The 17,378-nt window shown below is 36.2% G+C and overlaps 3 protein-coding genes across 3 annotated transcripts; 1 reads left to right on the top strand and 2 right to left on the bottom strand.

Annotated features, from left to right (window-relative positions):
• The first annotated feature begins 6,584 nt into the window (after window positions 1-6,584).
• LOC131664264 (trypsin-like) lies at window positions 6,585-8,499 on the top strand. Its single transcript, XM_058935225.1, has 7 exons — window positions 6,585-6,716; window positions 6,864-6,982; window positions 7,050-7,144; window positions 7,310-7,472; window positions 7,529-7,639; window positions 7,706-7,852; window positions 8,088-8,499. The coding sequence occupies exons 1-7, from the start codon at window positions 6,656-6,658 to the stop codon at window positions 8,343-8,345; spliced, it is 954 nt and encodes a 317-aa protein (XP_058791208.1). The 5' UTR covers window positions 6,585-6,655; the 3' UTR covers window positions 8,346-8,499.
• Window positions 8,500-10,044: 1,545 nt separating this feature from the next.
• On the bottom strand, window positions 10,045-12,760 carry LOC131664262 (facilitated trehalose transporter Tret1-like). Its single transcript, XM_058935222.1, has 2 exons — window positions 12,559-12,760; window positions 10,045-12,432 (listed from the first exon to the last, which is right to left on the bottom strand). The coding sequence occupies exons 1-2, from the start codon at window positions 12,614-12,616 to the stop codon at window positions 11,126-11,128; spliced, it is 1,365 nt and encodes a 454-aa protein (XP_058791205.1). The 5' UTR covers window positions 12,617-12,760; the 3' UTR covers window positions 10,045-11,125.
• Window positions 12,761-13,065: 305 nt separating this feature from the next.
• On the bottom strand, window positions 13,066-15,190 carry LOC131664263 (facilitated trehalose transporter Tret1-like). The gene is made up of 2 exons (XM_058935223.1): window positions 15,105-15,190; window positions 13,066-15,014 (listed from the first exon to the last, which is right to left on the bottom strand). Exons 1-2 carry the CDS (start codon window positions 15,157-15,159, stop codon window positions 13,705-13,707), a joined length of 1,365 nt encoding a protein of 454 aa, XP_058791206.1. The 5' UTR covers window positions 15,160-15,190; the 3' UTR covers window positions 13,066-13,704.
• Window positions 15,191-17,378: the final 2,188 nt, after the last annotated feature.

Here is a 17,378-nt window from a genome sequence, read left to right as displayed (position 1 = left end):
TTACGTCAGTCTTGGAGCTTTCGACCTTCACCGACAAAGAATTCAATTCAGCACAGTTCCACTGTTAACAATATGATAAATTGTTCTCCTTGCGTCAACTGGATGAATGGATTTCCAAGAAGGAATCAATGAAAAAGCTAAAATTTCTTCTTTGATACCAATCTAGCATAAACCTCTCCACAGAAGCATTCGATTCATCTAACTGAAAATGAAAGTTCCTGTCGTCATGGCATAAGTCATGCGATCAAATGAAATTTGAACCTTAATGGATTTTCCTTTGACGACTGAAGAAAACGCAAAAGCTCTCACTTTTTCTCTCTCTCTCCTCTTTGCCGAGAACTCAATTTTACTGAGGTTTTCAATTCTTGAAACGAAAAATTTGTTTGCCTTGACAACAGGAAAACTACACACAGTTACAGACGACATGCTACGAATATCTATCGTACGAATACAAAGTTTCTATCTAGTTTGATCGTTTTCGTATTTCCACCGGATGTGCATGACAATTATAAAATAAATCAACAAGTGCAGGTATATATTTTACTACTTTTATCACTAAGATTTTTTTTATGTATATAAAAATACCAATCTTTTAATTATCTATTACGTCAATCTTGAATGAAATCATTAACTGAAGCTTTCCTCAACTCGGTGTAATGAAGTTTTTTTCCTTATCTACATTTTACTCAATCCCATCTCAATTCATCTGTCAATAAAGACTTGACAACAATAGTTCATTCCTCTTTTTCATTCAAGGGATTTGCATTCTTCTGGCTTTGTTATGGTCAACCACTAGGTATCGGTTAATTCTTAATTGAAAAGAGCTTATTTCCCTGTTTCAAATAAAAAAAATATTAAAAAGGTGGTTCGTTAAAATTGCAATATAATCACATTTAGAGTTAAAAAAGGTATACTAGAAAGATGTAATCAAATATTTTGTTATAAAAGCAAGTCTAATCAATACGAACTGAAAAAAAAACAGACAACGGAAGCAAAGCTCGTGCGGAAGTGCATCATGTCGCGCCGCCAGATTAGCGTATCGTCGATGGTGGGCTTCCACCGCAGCTCTTCGTCATGTTGTCTCGTTGCTGTCACTCGTCTAGACATCAAAAGCTGTCGCTTTGCGTATCTGAAGCCGTCGATGCGAAACTTTTGACACTATATCGATTGTGTGGGTTGAACAGCTTTTAAACGTTTATTTTCCTGAGTAAATGTTTGAATGTAATTTTTTTAACTCATAAACACGAGTTATTTTTATTTAAAATAAAGAAACGAAAGAATCATTTTAGCCGAATTAAACTCTTGACTTAAAGCTTCAATTCCCTGCGGCTCAAATAAACCCTTATAAGTAAGACAAAAGACGAGATCCGATGCGGCCTGCGTGCAGGTCGGAATTCATCTTGAAGGTGCCTACGGGCGATTCGTGATTACATAACAGTCAGTGGGGTCAGTACGAATCGCCCTCTCCTCGAACGCGTGTCCACTGGGGAAATGCGGCGCGCTGTCTCCCCATTAATATTACGTCTGCATCGTCTCTTTTCACCGATGGACGCACAAAGAGAAGAAAGGCCAATGGTCAGCGGATCGCGTTACAGATCTTACATCGTCAATCTTTATCCTATGTTTCTTTGTTGTTTCCTGCGCCACTGACGCCGCCATCTGGACAATAAGACGATTATGGTATTATTGGCTTTCGCGATGCAATGTCAAAAATTAGTTCCATATTTGTTATTGAATTGATTTCATTCCTGGAAGGGAGCAGATTAAATAGAGATTAGAACGTGTAGTGGAGTGTTAAAAATATTAAGTTTTTCTAAAAAATTAACTCGTGCAGAAGAACAATCAGACATAATTTCTTGATGAAATTGAAGTTAACGAATTGAAGTACTGGCAGATTTGGCGGGATTTCAATAAAAATTATCACGCATTTGGATCTTATAAACTTAAATAGTGAACAAGCGTGAGCCCATCGCGTAGGTCTTGGTGTTTTTTTATATTGCCTCTCTATCGTGTGTCCATTCAGGTTCGAGAATCTAACAAATTTTATTATCATATACAATTGGAAGTTCGAATTGAACCAGTAGCGGTTCTTGCAAGTGACGGCACGGATCGACAGACATTGTCGATCGTGAACTTCTCATGGCACGCTCAGATTTAACTTCACGAGGCGCTCTCTTACTTCAAAGTTTCGGTAAAAAAATTTGTTTACTTTACGAAATCGGCATAGTCGATCTCCAACTTAATATTTAAAAAAAAAAGTCCTGAATAGCTTAGCTCACGATAAGCCAGTATTCCAAAAGAAGTTAATAAAAGGTGCATGAAGAGGAAGTGGTTTGTTCAAGTTTGCGTATAGGAACAAGAGCACTCGACAAAATAATTAAAGGAAAGCCCTGGGTAAGCTTAAAACAGCCAGATAAAAGCTTCGCTCGAAAGCACTGGTCGCTCGTTTTCTTGAAGCTTACGTTCGGAGACTGGAGAAAAAAAAGGGACGCAGGCGACGACGACGACGACGACTTAGCTCTCCCTTGGATTATCTCTCTCTTTCCGAAAAGTGTGTATAGAGAAGGGTCGTTCGCGCGCACGAGACCCGCTAATGTGCTGTATCACGCGCTCGCTCGTCTGAGCCTCTTGTTCCCGAGACAATTCGAACGAAATTGCCGCGCTGAGCGAGAAATGTAAAAAGACGCGTGATGCGTGATTCATAATAGCCAATTATTTATCCAGCCGACAGTGATTTAACATGCGCACTTTCCGCATCTTTCATCAGGTTCTCGCCAGACGAATTCATATGCGGTGGCGTCCACCCCCGGGGAGACTTGGTGCGCGAAGGATAAATATTTTTCCCGAGTTCGCTGCATAAAAAACCCTCTGGCGTCGTGCTCGTGATTATGCGCATACGCGGGTTAACTGTACGACGAACGCGAAACGAGCGTCGGTTACCGTGATCAGCGGTCGTTGCGACATTTGGGCACTCGAAGCTCTTTTTTTTTCTCTTGGTAATCTTGCAATATTTGTATGTCTCGGTACAGACGGTGAATAAAGCGTCTGGCTGGAAGGACGAAGAAAAGAAAGAATTGCAGAGCACAAAACAAGAACGACAGTCGCGGCTGTACGATAAAGAGAAATTGCGCGCGGCATGCGAGTATAAGATTCAGCATATCTGCAGGCGCTGCCAAGTTTCGTGCATGGCAGCTTGGTAAGAGACTCACGTAATCTTTCGGCCTTGAATCCTTATATACTTCTCATGCTAGCTATTTCTCATCTCTCTGTGTGTTTAATAATTCCCTCGTAAATCCAACATTCGACGCTCGACATTCTATATGAATATTTTTCAGCGCAGTAGACTGCTCTTTGAAGAATAACGGTCCGAACCATAAATAAAAGTTCCGAGGAGATTGAATACAAAGTCGGCAAGTGTAAGTACCATGTTGGAACGCGCAAGATGATCGGAAGCAATAGAAACGTATCATGTAACTTTTACAGCGAGGCCCATTTGCTGTACAAGCGCATAAATTTAAATTCTTCTTGCACAAAAAAGCTTGAGAGAGAGAGAGAGAGAGAGAGAGAGAGAGAGAGAGAGAGAGGTCGTACCGTGATTTTTCAAACGCGATCCGCTCTATTTTATTGCGTCTCGTGGCGTGTTGCTGCGGAATACAGGCGCGGATGCCGTTTTGCTTTTGCGAGGGTCGAATCTTTGGGCGGACATGGCGCGCGAGGGTCGTTTCGGCAACGAGGGTTCTTTGTTCTCCCAAGCAATTTTCCGATATATAAAAAAAACGAAAGTACTGTTAAGCCGTAACTTTCTGCTAACGGAGAAATATGACGGTCATCAAGCGATTTATTAATAAATGTGCTAATCTTCCAAGGCTACTCGTCAATTCATAAAAAAAGGAACATAATTAAAACGTGTACGCAACTAATTCGCTTGGAGTAACCTACGCTCGTCGACGTCTACATCCACATACCACTAGATCGGCACCAATAATTATCCTTTCAAATCCGCATAATCATCCATGAAGTTTGAACTTTATGCTTGGTCGCGAAGAATCCAAGTTGTAACGATGCAGCTGGACGAAGGGCTTCAAAGATAAATTCGATAGAGTTTCGCGCTACACAGACCGTCATAATCCCATTGCCAGGCTTAGAGTCCCATAGCACGGTGGCTCTGGAGTGCGCTTGATAAAAATTAAGCGACGGACATTTCCAAGTTAGCCTCACCGCAGCCGGTATTATAAGCCCGGCAAACTATTTTTATACAGAAGTTTTCGTACGCATCGCGAGAACAATTGTTTTTCTACGGACTCCGTATTTTTTGCGATCCAGTAAAAATTACGCGACCAGCGCAGATAATCTGTACGATGAAGAAACGAGCTTACAACCAAGTTGCGCACAAGAAAGAAGAGGTGGCAGCAGCCGCCAAACTCGCCGAACTGAACTATCGGCGTACAGAGAGCGCCTAATTATGCGCAGGCGGCTGGCCGCGCAATAAACGTTCGCTCGCGTAGCACGTTGTATACAGCGAAGTCGAGTACTACACGCATATTCTGCCGCGATGTTAATGACCGCAGACACTCGCGTAGGACTTGGGGCGTGAAATGCGCGAACCGTCGGTTGCATGTCGGCCCTTGAAAGCTTTTGCACTTCGTTATTTTCGTGTTTACCAGAATTAGGCGTGCCGTTGTACGTACATGCGGGATATAACTTTCTTTTTTTTTTCTCCTTCATTCGACGTCCGCCGAATGAAAGCGTATTGAATGGCCTTGTTTTTTTCGTCTCCATTGAAAAATGTTTTTTTTTTGCGTAATAAACGTTGCGTAAGGTGAAAACAGAAACATGCAAAAATATCGCATTGAACTGAAAGAAAAAACCATCAACATCGTAAATTACGGTGTTATCTAAAAGACAGTGTCCAGACGATCGCCGAGCAGCGTGTACTCTTTTAATCGTCACGCGAATCTCCCGAAAATACATTTACCGCAACGTCGCCCATTACGCAACGCCAAAAACGAACGCGGAGGAAGCTACCGAGGAGATCGGTAAAATTATGTCGTCGTAAAATTACCGCCGACGACAAACTTTCACCGTGCTCAAGTTGATACCATCTCTCTTTCGCGGTTTTTTTTTCATGCTCGCGGATGCGTCTGCTGCTGCACCTGCACCCTCTTTTAATTAACCAAATTGTCATTACCGTTATTATACCGCTTAGCCTGCCGTTTTTTTCTCTTCTCTCCGGCTCGAACTGTAAGTCCTTCGTCTGTGTTTTTGTTTTACAGCGCACTGGAATCCATTGTGTTTCTCGTCGTTTACGCTAGATATTCATGGGGGGTTTTAACGCGCGATGATTCACACACCGTTCAAATAAATCAAGTCTGTTCACAGTGCAGGAGGATGTGACAAGGCTTTTACAATTGGTCTGAATAAAGTATTTCGAATTGTTAATGATGGACCAACGCTTCGCTGTTATCTTATAATGTTTTTGTAACAATTTTTTTATTTATTAACACTATTCATAGAAATTATTTGTATATATTATTAACTGAAGAAACGCTGTAGTAAGTAAAAAAAAGCATTCATAAAAACAATGCTATTTCATTGATAAGCACACCGTGACGGCTCATCCGATCAGCGACTCAGCGAAACGGGGTAAAAAAAGGAATAAGTGCGCGGTAAGTAAGCTCATTCCCATGAAAATTGAGAGCAGCGCAGGCAGTATGAGGCTTTGGTGTCGTAGCCCTTTTGCGGATGCGCAGCTCGGCCAGACAACGGCGAGGAAGAAGATCGACGTCGTCTAGCGTGGCGTATACGGAGGATGGAGGTCACGGCTATACGCGCCGTTTATATTTCGCTTGCGCAACGGCGCCGTAGCGACCCTTAACGTTTCAGTTCGGTGTTTTTTTTTTCTTGTTTGGCTGTTTGCTTGCTCTCGCTCACCGGTCACCAGATATATCACGTGTTATCGGCGTAATCCTTACTCATCCTTGCTTCTCGAGTTATCTTGCGACGTCATTGCGGATTGTCGCAATGACCATTTTATCTTCAGCTATGAAATTATGATGTTGGGAGAAAGAGATTTTTGTTTATCTGTGGTCATGACTCAGTACGTTTCATAATGAGTGCTGCTATATGTACTTCTCTCTCTCTCTCTCTCTCCCTCTTTTTCTCTTTGTTATTATGAGTGCTGCTGCTTATCTTACACCTACATTTTAATGATCGACACAGCTGCACCACCCGGCTTTCCTTCAGTTTGATTATCAATTTGCGATCACCGATGTTAATTCTATGAATACAGTATTATCAGATGGATTTTGGACTAATTAAGTGTCAACAGCGATGATTGGCGATCAATCGATTACACTGCAACGGCAACGTAACGTAACTACGAATGATCGTATGACTTTGCACTTCCTTTTGATTGTATTTTAATGAAATATTTCCTCCACGAGTGAATGTCATTCATAAAATACGTGAACAAGTTTGCGGAAAAATTTTTTTAAAGAGCATCGATAACGGATTAAATTCTTTTCGATTATCAATTTATAAGAAATAGGCGATAAGCGATAGATAGATAACCGCAATCGCAGCCTTGCAGACATTGTCAACGCCACAACGAAAGCCAAACTGGATATTCGCTACGCGTGAAGTGGCTCGTCTCGTCATGTGGAAGTACGCGCTATTAGTTTTGTGCGGCGTTGCATTACTTTTCGATTGTACTGCAGGTCAGTGAAACGACTAGGAAAAACTCTGCCTATACATATATTTGCTGGAAGAGTGATATCATTGCGTCCTATCTTCTTACTCATGTGTATTTCCTCTGTGGATTGCTTAGGAGTTCAAACAAATCGGTGGACTATTTTGGTTTTTAGGTCGATTATTGGGTAATTACGAATCAGCCGCGCGATCGAATACCGAGGAATTACTGAAAAAAGTGCCCCGTCGAATAGTCAATGGAACCAAAGCTGTTTTAGGCCAATTTCCGCAGCAGGTAAATGGATTATATCGATATATACGCTGAATTTCAAGCGAAAGGATTTGCAAGCTGAGGATTTCAGGTCTCCCTGCGGAGGAGATACTCTCAAAGCCATTTCTGCGGTGGCAGTATATTGACGCCTGACTGGGTTCTCACCGCGGGTCACTGCATGCTCGAGTGAGTATTCCCTCTTGAAATTTCTGCCGACGAGCTGCGCTATCGGCATTCCCGATGGGGCTTTAATCTTTGGCTTTTTGTCTAATTGAATCGGCAAATCTGAAATATAGCTCCTTGCGCCGCACAGCGATTTCAATTTCAGCACAAAAATGATTTAATTTGCAGTAACCTAGGTAAAGTCATTGGTGCCTACACAATAATTGTCATTGCTGGCGAAATTGTACTGAAAAATACAAATAGAGCACGGCAATGGAGCTACGTGTCTGAACGCATCGTACATCCAGAGTTCGACATTGATACTCTTCACAACGATGTCGCTCTGTTGAGGGTCCGTATGCACGTACTCGCATGACAGCATGAATTATAATTCTTGAATTTTTTCAGGTGGAAACACCATTTGTATTTGATCCGTACGTGCGACCAGCTCCTGTAATGCGCGACAAAATGATCCCACACACAGAATGCCAAGTGGCAGGATGGGGACGTATCCAATACGTAAGTGCATTATTTTGAAATTTAACAGGTCGCGGCAATATTTAGATCGTTTTCACCTTTCTACAGGAAGGCCCCATTAGCGCTTATCTTCTATTCGTCGACGTGCCTCTCCTGCCTATTCCGCTGTGCCGAGAGCTTTTATATAATTACTCATCTATTCCACCAGGCATGTTCTGTGCTGGTTATCTCGATGGTGGTCGAGATGCTTGTCAGGTATTTCATTTTATTTAATCTTATGATATTTTAACATTATATACCCATTTTTGTTAAATATCGAGTGTTATTAAATTCATATTTCGCACTAAGGTTTGGAATTTTTGAGTTTTTAATTCTTTAGCTCAGTCTTGAAAAGGTATCGAATTTCATGTGCGGCAAAGGAGATTCTTAAAAATCAAAGGGAATGCCATATTTGTAAAGTTACAGAACACGTATGCTTGGAATTTTGCAGGGAGACTCGGGTGGTGGCATGATATGCGAGGGTTATCTGACGGGGGTAGTGTCTGGCGGTGAGGGTTGCGCGTGGCCAAGACTACCTGGTCTATACGCCGATGTCAAATATTACCTGCCTTGGATCGAGCTGTACGTCGAGCTTAACAACAATTTCACCATCCGTTCGACTCCTTTCAATGGAAGGTCATCTGCAATGCAGACGACTTCGACTTTTATGATACTCGTTTTTGTACTTGCTGAAATATTTAGTTTGTAAATAAATACTCGTAGAAGATAAAAGTGCAGGCAAAGTGTCTTTGCTTAACAAGATTCACTTTAGTTCCTGCATCAAATAAATAAAACTCAAATGTACGTAAAGAATAATGTTTTACACTATTTTTTGAGAACTTTGTAGTGAATTTTAAATAATTTATTATTGTGGAATAGAGCTGCGTATGAAAAAATATTATAATGATTTCTTCATGAAAAAATCAAATGGTCAGATGAACATTTCAGTATCTAAATGAGCCAGACGCTTTGACCTGAGCACCTACTCGATGCTTTAGTTCAAAGCTTAGCCGTTTCGCTCCCGCGCACAAGCAATATCAATAAATCGTGCTAGTCATTAGCAGCCTTTACTACACTTGGCGATACGAAATCAAACGGCGCTATCTTCTACCCCCCCCCCTTACAACTCTTAATATATCTACTCACTGTTGATATGTTGTATTTCGCTTTCTAAAAAAGTACAGCTTTATATACAGAGAGAATGTTATATAATGTGTATCTGATGGGGAAGAAAACGATTGATAGTACGGCAACTCTGAACAATGAATAAGTTGCTTCATCAATATTTTTAAATCTCTTAAGATTTCAGTTTTTAAAAATCGAACTTCGGATATTTGTTACTTTTTCTATCTTTTTAAATGATTTACGAGGACATTTGTGAAACTCTGTTTTAATTTATTTTATTTATTGTAATTGCCGTACGATTCGTTTTATCAACGTACAATAAAAATAATAATTTTTTTAAAATACAATTTTTAAAAACGGTTTCGCAAATCTCTAGAACGTGTCGATAACGATACTAATAAGATGCCTGAACTATTGACAATTTTTTTGTACCGATGTTTTCAAGTTTTCCCTGGCAGGATCCAATTACGAGCATACTGGCTGATCATATATACCATTGCCGATGAAAAATGCAAGCTCTTTCGGCCGACTCCCCAGCTGTGTCGTTACGAACGCTATTTGTTCGCTGTCTTTTTCTTCGCTCCTGATATTACTGACGATATTTTTTCAATCTGTAATTCTTAATTTTTCCTTCAACAGTGGTATACTGATATGAAATATTTGTTTCATATTACGGTGAACATTAATAATGAATTGAACGTAAAAGACCTAAAAACTTTTCTAGACTTGTTATTATACTATGATACGCCCTGAAATATTTAAATAGATCAGAAGTTCTTTTCGAATTCGATTAACTAAAGGAAATTAAGTCTGTCACAGGTAACGGAACGGAAGTGACAAAGGAAAGAAATGTAATTTGCGCATAGGCAGAAGCGCAAATTTTTGGCGCCGTGTTGGAGTGCCGTACGCCCAACGACATCGATCGACGGTGCGTCTGAGTTCAGGGGCGCGTTTAGCTTCAATCACGAGTATAGAATCGCTCTTGGCAATTACTGCGCAAGTGTATAGCACGAGTTGCTTTGTCTCAAGGCACTATGTAAAGTGATAAGCTAACCTGATTACAAGTCACTTTGGTCGTTTATTTTGCTTTTCCAAGAAAAGCTAGACCCTGCGAGAGGTGAAGAAGTTATGTAAAGATCATAATCCCTTAACGATAAATCTTTATTAATTTTATGTTACTTAAATATCACTTTATTAGATTATATGTATTTATTGAGAGCTTCAAAGAATGATAAATATTTTATGGTGATAATTATCTTACCAGCTTGGTTAATAATTAAAAATAAAGGTAACTTTCCAGGAACCAAATATTTAACTCTTGTTTAAGTAGACTCATTTCTGATTAAACGTTATAATTGATCTGATTACATTTCGTACGTATAATAAAGCACGACACGCTAAGATATTTAACAGATTAAGAAATTGATTATATAAATTTTTTTACAAAACGCTATTTTTATTCAACTAGAGTTTCATATAGCGCGCTGTGCGCGCATCTGACCATATTGGATTTATTGTATGCACCATTCCCTTCGAAAGTTGTTGTGTATATGATTAGTGTTGCGTTAAAAGAGTTCACGTAAAATTCTATTTCACCAAAAGATTTTTTGTTCATTACAAGAGAAATTAAACGGTTCCTTTTACATTTAAGAACGTTCGCCACTAAATCTGATCTACCACATAAGCTTGTTAATTAGGTAAAAAATTTTCTTTAATGTCACATTACTTTAGGTTACATGTCATCATGAGAAAAATGTCCGCTTTTTCGTACGCATCAACTATAGCCTATGCATAACAATATTTTTGTTAAATTGAAATAAATTTTTGATCACATTATTAACATTAATTGTTCATTCTTTTTTTCAACTACAAAACTATTAGTAAACACAAAACACTAGTAACACTACCAGATATCGCGTGACATCATAAAAAGTTTCATAACATTGCGACCGATTGTTTTTTAGGGAGAATATTTCTTTATTTCATATAATTATTGATAATGTTTTATGAAGAATCGAAACTTAAACATACGAATCAGATATATATTAACAATCTCAAATGCCTCATTATAAAAAAAAACTTTCACAATATCAACATGATGCTACTAGACGATAAAGTAAGCTTCTATCTAAATACTTGATTAGATAAAATCATTTCGGTCTTAACAAGAAATAAAAGACTTTTAATCTAAAATAAAAATAAAAGTTTTGTTTTCAGCGTACAAAGTTTTTAGATCAGGCGCTTAGGTCAACATACTTAACTAAACTTGCTAGGTAAAGATAAAAAAATACTTGTATTTATCTTTTATATCACTGACACTCTGATTTAAAAAGTATAAGGATTCAATGTTTCTCGATCGAATAATTATTTCATCGTCAATTGATCTTGAATCTGTAATAGGCTCTTGCCTTTGGTTTCCGGCATAATAAACAATGCGTAAGGTATCATAATAAGCACTAAACTAGCATACATCACAAATGTGTAAGCTTCACCAATCCAATCCACCAGTGGTTGATAGGTTTTTGTAGAGAGAAAAGCTGTACCCGATCCAATTAAACTGGCGATGCACGATGCTGTACATTTGATGTTAGCTGGAAACAATTCACTGAGTATGGTAGATGGTACAGTCGTGAAACCAATATAAATTGTTGCCGAGAAGAGGATCAGGGAAATCACAGGCAAGCACTGAATGTTGATTACGTCGTATTTGAGCAGCATAAAATGCGTGCTCAGCAAAAACATTGAACACACGAAACCGATGCTCGAAGCGACAAATAAAATTCTTCGTCCGAATCTGTCGATTAAAATTAATGACACCATGGTAGCGAAAACACTAGCAATCATAGAATATACTACGACTGTTGCCGGCCGTAGCATCGTAGACTTTCCACGAATGAGTATTGTTTCCATGTAGAATGCAATACTGTTCAGACCACACAACTGCGTGAAAAAGAATAAGATAATTACATGGAATAGAGCACGACGTACATATGGTTTTTTCAAATCATTCAGTTTATCACTGAAGCTCTTGATACGGGAACACGCCACGAATTTTTCAACAGCTTTTAATTCCTCGTCTACATGATTCCCGGATCTGTACCAATTGATTGATTTCTTCGCAGCTTCGCAATTGTTAGTCATCACTAAATAATAAGGTGATTCTGGTAACCACATGTAGAATAACATCAGCAGCAAACACCAGATCAAATACATTGTTGCTGAGCTACTGATTGACATATTAGACCCGCATAAGCTGGCAATAACCATACCGAGTTGTCCTCCACAAAAGCCCATTGATACCAAAGCACCTCGAATTTCAGGCATAGATATCTCACCCAAGTACAATGGAAATGTAGCAAATGCCATACCAAATCCTAGACCGCCTAAAATTCTCGCGAAATATAGCAACTCCACGATATTGGCAAAAAGCATGACCAGCCAACTGAGTGCAATCGGTAAAAGGCTAACGAGTAAAGACTTCTTACTGCCAAGGTACTCTGTCGTTACAGCGCCGACAACAGAGCCAAAGAAACGGCCAAGATTCAAAAGTGAGGCTACCCAAGAAGCTTCATTCGTACTCAGCAAGATTGGTGAATTTGGATCTGTTAATCTTGCCAATGCTGGAGATGTCCAACCAGTCATGAAAGATAGTTCAATCAGTAACAGCGTCACTAAAAGATTATTATATACTTTTGTTAGTACTGTTTTTTAGGGTAGTAATATTTTTCTGTAAACTTACAAGAGCCGTATATTTTTGTTATTATTTAGGTTCGAAATAATTAATAATTAATTATTACCTGCAAGTCCAGCAAGCCACTGAGGAAATACTATATTACCGATCCACCGTTGAAACATGATCGTACGAAATAATAACGTCGACTGATATTTCCAATGCCAAATTGAATACTTCTGACTGACTACTGAATTGTATCAAAAGCCCGTGTGTATGTGTTTGCATTACTGAATTTTTATTCTATATCTTGGAGCTCTTAATTAGGAGTGATTCTCAAAACAAACGTCGACGTACTTGGATGAGTAAGTTTGTGTAAACAAGAATTTTCCTCAAGTCATGAATTTTTGTATTCGGGAGAATGTTTGTTGCAATCAAATTTTATTAAAATATTGAAGTGCTTACTTATAAAAATTTTTAATATTTTGATAATTAATTAACTTACCTTTTAATTAAATATAAAATCTTCAACAAGGTATAATAATATTTCTGAATAAAAAAAGCACCATTTGAAAATGGTGGCTACTTTATTGATAAAAATGGTATTTTTTTCTGAAAATGAATTACAGCTCATTTTTCAAAGAAATGTACGATTTTATCGAAATAAATTGAGTGTAAATACTTTTTTGAAATACAATCTGCAAACAATGTGAACGAGATAATGGCATCACTTGATGTAATAAAACGTTGAAATACTAATCATATTTATACCCACTGCAATGATGTATTTCAGCATTTTGTAAATTAATTAAAAGGCACATTTCTGTAACCTGAGATAACTCACATAATTATCCATTGAAAAAAATTAATGATGATGGTTTTAATTATATGTAAGTATTCGCAAGTATTCGAAATAGTAATCATTTACATTTGATGAAATTGACTTACTCATTATGCACACTTATTAAGAATTTGTCGTCATAATCGTAGTCAACGTATCAAAATAAATAAATTAGAATCTGATAATACTGAAAAATATATCACATGAATAAAAGGAGAAACATCGATTCTTATTCGGAAAAATCTAAAAAGCACCTTAGAAAATGTAACAAAGGAAAGTTACATTTCATAAATTATTTCAATCTATAAAATGGATAATTTTTTATTTCCATTCAAAGATATCTTATTTATTAAAATAGATTTTTTAGATTAGCCACCATTAAATAGAAATTTATAATTTTTACTCATAACTTTTATCACTTTGAATCATGCATTATTTCGTTAATTCATCTTGAATCTGTTGTAGGCTTTTACCTTTCGTTTCTCGCATCACAAATATTGCATAAGGTATAATAATAACAGTTAAGAAGGCATATACTAAAAATGCGAAAGTTTCGCCCATGGAATCAACCATAGGTTGATAAGTCTTAGTTGATATGAATGAAAACAATCCTGCTGTGAAACTACCAATGCAAGCAACAATACATTTCACGTTCGATGGAATAATTTCACTCATTATAGTGCTAGGAATTGTAATTAGCCCCACAAAAAAAAATAACATATACAAAACCAATGATAACACAGGTAGCCACTGTAATTTTGTTACGTCAATATTCATATCAATAAGTAAAAAATGACATGCCAGCATGGTTAAAGCAATAGTCACACCAGTACTAGATAATAGTAATAAAAATTTTCGTCCATATCTGTCTATAAGGAATATAGAAATAATAGAAGATATCGCAGCACACACATTAAGGTAAATGACAAGTTCTGATGAACTGATGAAGTTGAGTTGAGCCTTTTTTAAAATAATCTCTAGATAATAGAGAATACTGTTTAAACCATTGATCTGCATAAATGCAAAAAGAGTTATTACTTGATAAGCTGCTCTTCTTGTACCAGAATTCTTGAATTCGCGCAATCTATCCCAAAAATCAATATTACTTTCAGAGGCTACAAACATTTTAACTTCATTAAATTCTTCATCCACGTTTATTCCAGATCTGTACCAAATAATTGATTTTTCAGCTGCGTTTTGATTTCCAACTTTTACAAGGTGATGCGGAGATTCAGGTAAGAAAAAAAACATAGCCATGAGAAAGACACAAATCCCAAAATAAATAAACATTGCTTCTGTTACATCAAGGTAAGTGCTAACAATGCTTCCTAATAATTGGCCAACAGACATACCAAAATTCGCGAAAGACACTAAAGATCCTCTTATGTTAGGTATAGCTATTTCTCCAAGATACAATGGATATGAACTGACTGCTATACCTACACCAATTCCAGTTGAAACTCTTGCAATATACAGAATATTTATATCGGTTGCCAAAGCTATTCCAAACCAACCAAGAGCTATCGGTATGATTGACCAAAACACTGTACGTTTCGTTCCTAAATAAACTGTTGCGATTGAACCGCATAATGCTCCGAAAATACGTCCAACGTTTATCAAAGATGCAAACCAAGAGGCTTCGTACGTATAAAATTCTATAGATGAATCAGACGCCATAAGTTTCATCATTGTTGGAGACATGGAACCTCCCATAATACCAAATTGTAACATTATTAAGAAAACTAAAACATATACATTACATCTATTATTTCATTTACTTTATAAGAAAATAGTAAAAATATGGAATATTTAGTTATAATAAAAATAATTACCTCCTAGGCTAGCTAACCACTGAGGGAAGGCAAAAGTTTTTATAGATTTCAGCATCTTGACAGGATCAGGTTTCAAAGTTAACTGAACTTTGTAAAATCAAAATGCTTCTAAAAAATTTGTAGATACTATCTTCTTGTGCATTACTGATAAGATAAAGCTTCATTCAATATTATTCGTATTGCATTAATATGAAACGAAAATTAGGAGACTATTGAAAGAATATTGTGAAAAAGAATCATGAAATTAAATTAAATAATTTTATAAATTGTTTTTCGATTTCAAGTCATTTTATGACTTACAGGCAAGATTTATTTTTTACTAACAAATAATATACTAAAAATACGTAAGATTCGCTCATCGCATTAATCATAGGTCGGTAATTTTGGATGATGAGAAAATTCCCGCTGTAAAACTATAAAACCAATACAAGCGACGACACATTTGGCACTAGATAGAAGGTTTCACTTAGAATAGTACTGGGAACTTGAAGCATACCCACAAAAAAGAATAATATGTAAAATATCATTGATAACAAAAGTAGCCACTGTAGTTTCGTTACCTCAATATTCAATCAAAGAATGGTTCGCCATCATGGTTAAACCAATAATTACACCATATAATTTACCAATAAGTACGAGATAATAACAATAACAATTGTTTATCGCAAATGTCTATGAGAGAAACAGATGATGGCTACTGCTTATTTTCGAAAAGCTAATGAGATTAAATTGAGTTTTCTATAAAATAATCTGTAGGCAAATTATATTTTACAGTATTATTACTGTTCAAGCCATGATCTTCATAAATATGAAAAGAATCATTACTTGATATGTTGCTCTTCTTGTAACAAGATTTTTGAATTTACGCAATCTGTCTATAAAAGTAATTAATTAGTATTATTATTGATTGATTATTCTCAAATGATACAAACTTGCCGATAGCATTAAATTTCTCATCTACTTCTTTCCTAGGTAACAATATGAATATTTCTATGTAAAAAAGACAAATTCCGAGATAAATAAGACGAGGCAAGTGTTTACTATATTGCCTAATAATTGACCAAGAGGTATATTAATAATAGCAAAAGACACTATGGATTCTCTTATTTTCGGAATCTCATCTAAACATATTTTTACCAAGATATAGTAGAAATAAACTAAACGCTATACCTATACAAATTCTACTGGATACCTTTGAAGTATACAGGATTTTAAGATTATTTGTTTCAGTTATGCTGAGCTAACAAAGGGTTGTTGGTATAAAAGTAATGAAAATTGTGCATTTTGTCCTAACACAAGTTGCTACGATTGAGTCAATTAATATGTCAAAAAAAACCTTCCACGTTGAACAAAGATGAAAATCATAAAGCTTTATTTGTGTTTAAATGAATAGGTGAATCCGTGGCCATGGATTTAGTCATTATAAGCGAAATAGTCTCTCATAAAACTTAATTGTATCTTTATTAAAAAGTACTAAAAATTTAAATTTATATTTCTTATTTGATCAGTTCTACAATATTTTCCCAATAAATATTTAATTAGTTTAATTGTATAAAATTACATCCTATTGCAGAAATTGTGGAAAATTAATATCTTTGGTTGCATCATTTTACTTGTGTCTTCCTTATAAATGCTATGAAAATGTAAATCGCTATTTAACGATTCTTAATTACAATCGCTTCTCACGACAATGATAAGATAAGACTTATATTTGAGAATCCATGAATATTGAAAAAAATAAAGTTACGAACAACAACAGGTTTCTTACGACAGAACTCTTAACAAAAATTCTCTCTTTATATTAGATAATAATTGTTTGGATAATAATTATTAATTTTTTTAAATATATAATTTTTATAAAAAAATACAATAATAACCACCGGACTGAGCTGGGTTAAAAGAGATTTAAGACATTTATTATACTGTTTATCGTACAGATTTTAGGAAAAACTTTAATATTTAACAAAAAAAATATGTTCCAAATATAATATTGCTATGTTCAATGTACATCGATCAACGGAAAGCGCCTGTAGAATTGTTGGAAAATAAAGACACGCTTTATTTTTATTATATTTGAAGCATTTTAATGGTATTTGTGAACTTCGTTGTATCTAACCTTCATTTTAAATTATATTAGTTATAAATTGTTATAATTTTGAAATATTGGTTTACACAGAAGTAAAAAAGTACTGTTTTTACCACTGTTTCATAATTTATGCCATTTAATTATTTTCTTCAAAACTTACACTGTTCAATGTTATCTTTAAATTATCA

The sequence above is a fragment of the Phymastichus coffea genome, unplaced genomic scaffold (genome assembly GCF_024137745.1).
Source record: "Phymastichus coffea isolate CEN01 unplaced genomic scaffold, Cenicafe_Pcof_1.1 PCOF00043, whole genome shotgun sequence".
Taxonomy (NCBI): domain Eukaryota; kingdom Metazoa; phylum Arthropoda; class Insecta; order Hymenoptera; family Eulophidae; genus Phymastichus; species Phymastichus coffea.
This window is presented reverse-complemented; position numbering and strand designations above follow the sequence as displayed.

Coding starts and splice junctions, on each gene's coding strand:
- LOC131664264 (XM_058935225.1), top strand. CDS start 6,656: ATGTGGAAGTACGCGCTATTAGTTTTGTGCGGCGTTGCATTACTTTTC. Junction 6,717..6,863: donor ACTTTTCGATTGTACTGCAG/GTCAGTGAAACG, acceptor TTTGGTTTTTAG/GTCGATTATTGGGTAATTAC. Junction 7,145..7,309: donor GCGGGTCACTGCATGCTCGA/GTGAGTATTCCC, acceptor TTTAATTTGCAG/TAACCTAGGTAAAGTCATTG.
- LOC131664262 (XM_058935222.1), bottom strand. CDS start 12,616: ATGTTTCAACGGTGGATCGGTAATATAGTATTTCCTCAGTGGCTTGCT. Junction 12,433..12,558: donor GTGGCTTGCTGGACTTGCAG/GTAATAATTAAT, acceptor ATAATCTTTTAG/TGACGCTGTTACTGATTGAA.
- LOC131664263 (XM_058935223.1), bottom strand. CDS start 15,159: ATGCTGAAATCTATAAAAACTTTTGCCTTCCCTCAGTGGTTAGCTAGC. Junction 15,015..15,104: donor GTGGTTAGCTAGCCTAGGAG/GTAATTATTTTT, acceptor TATATGTTTTAG/TTTTCTTAATAATGTTACAA.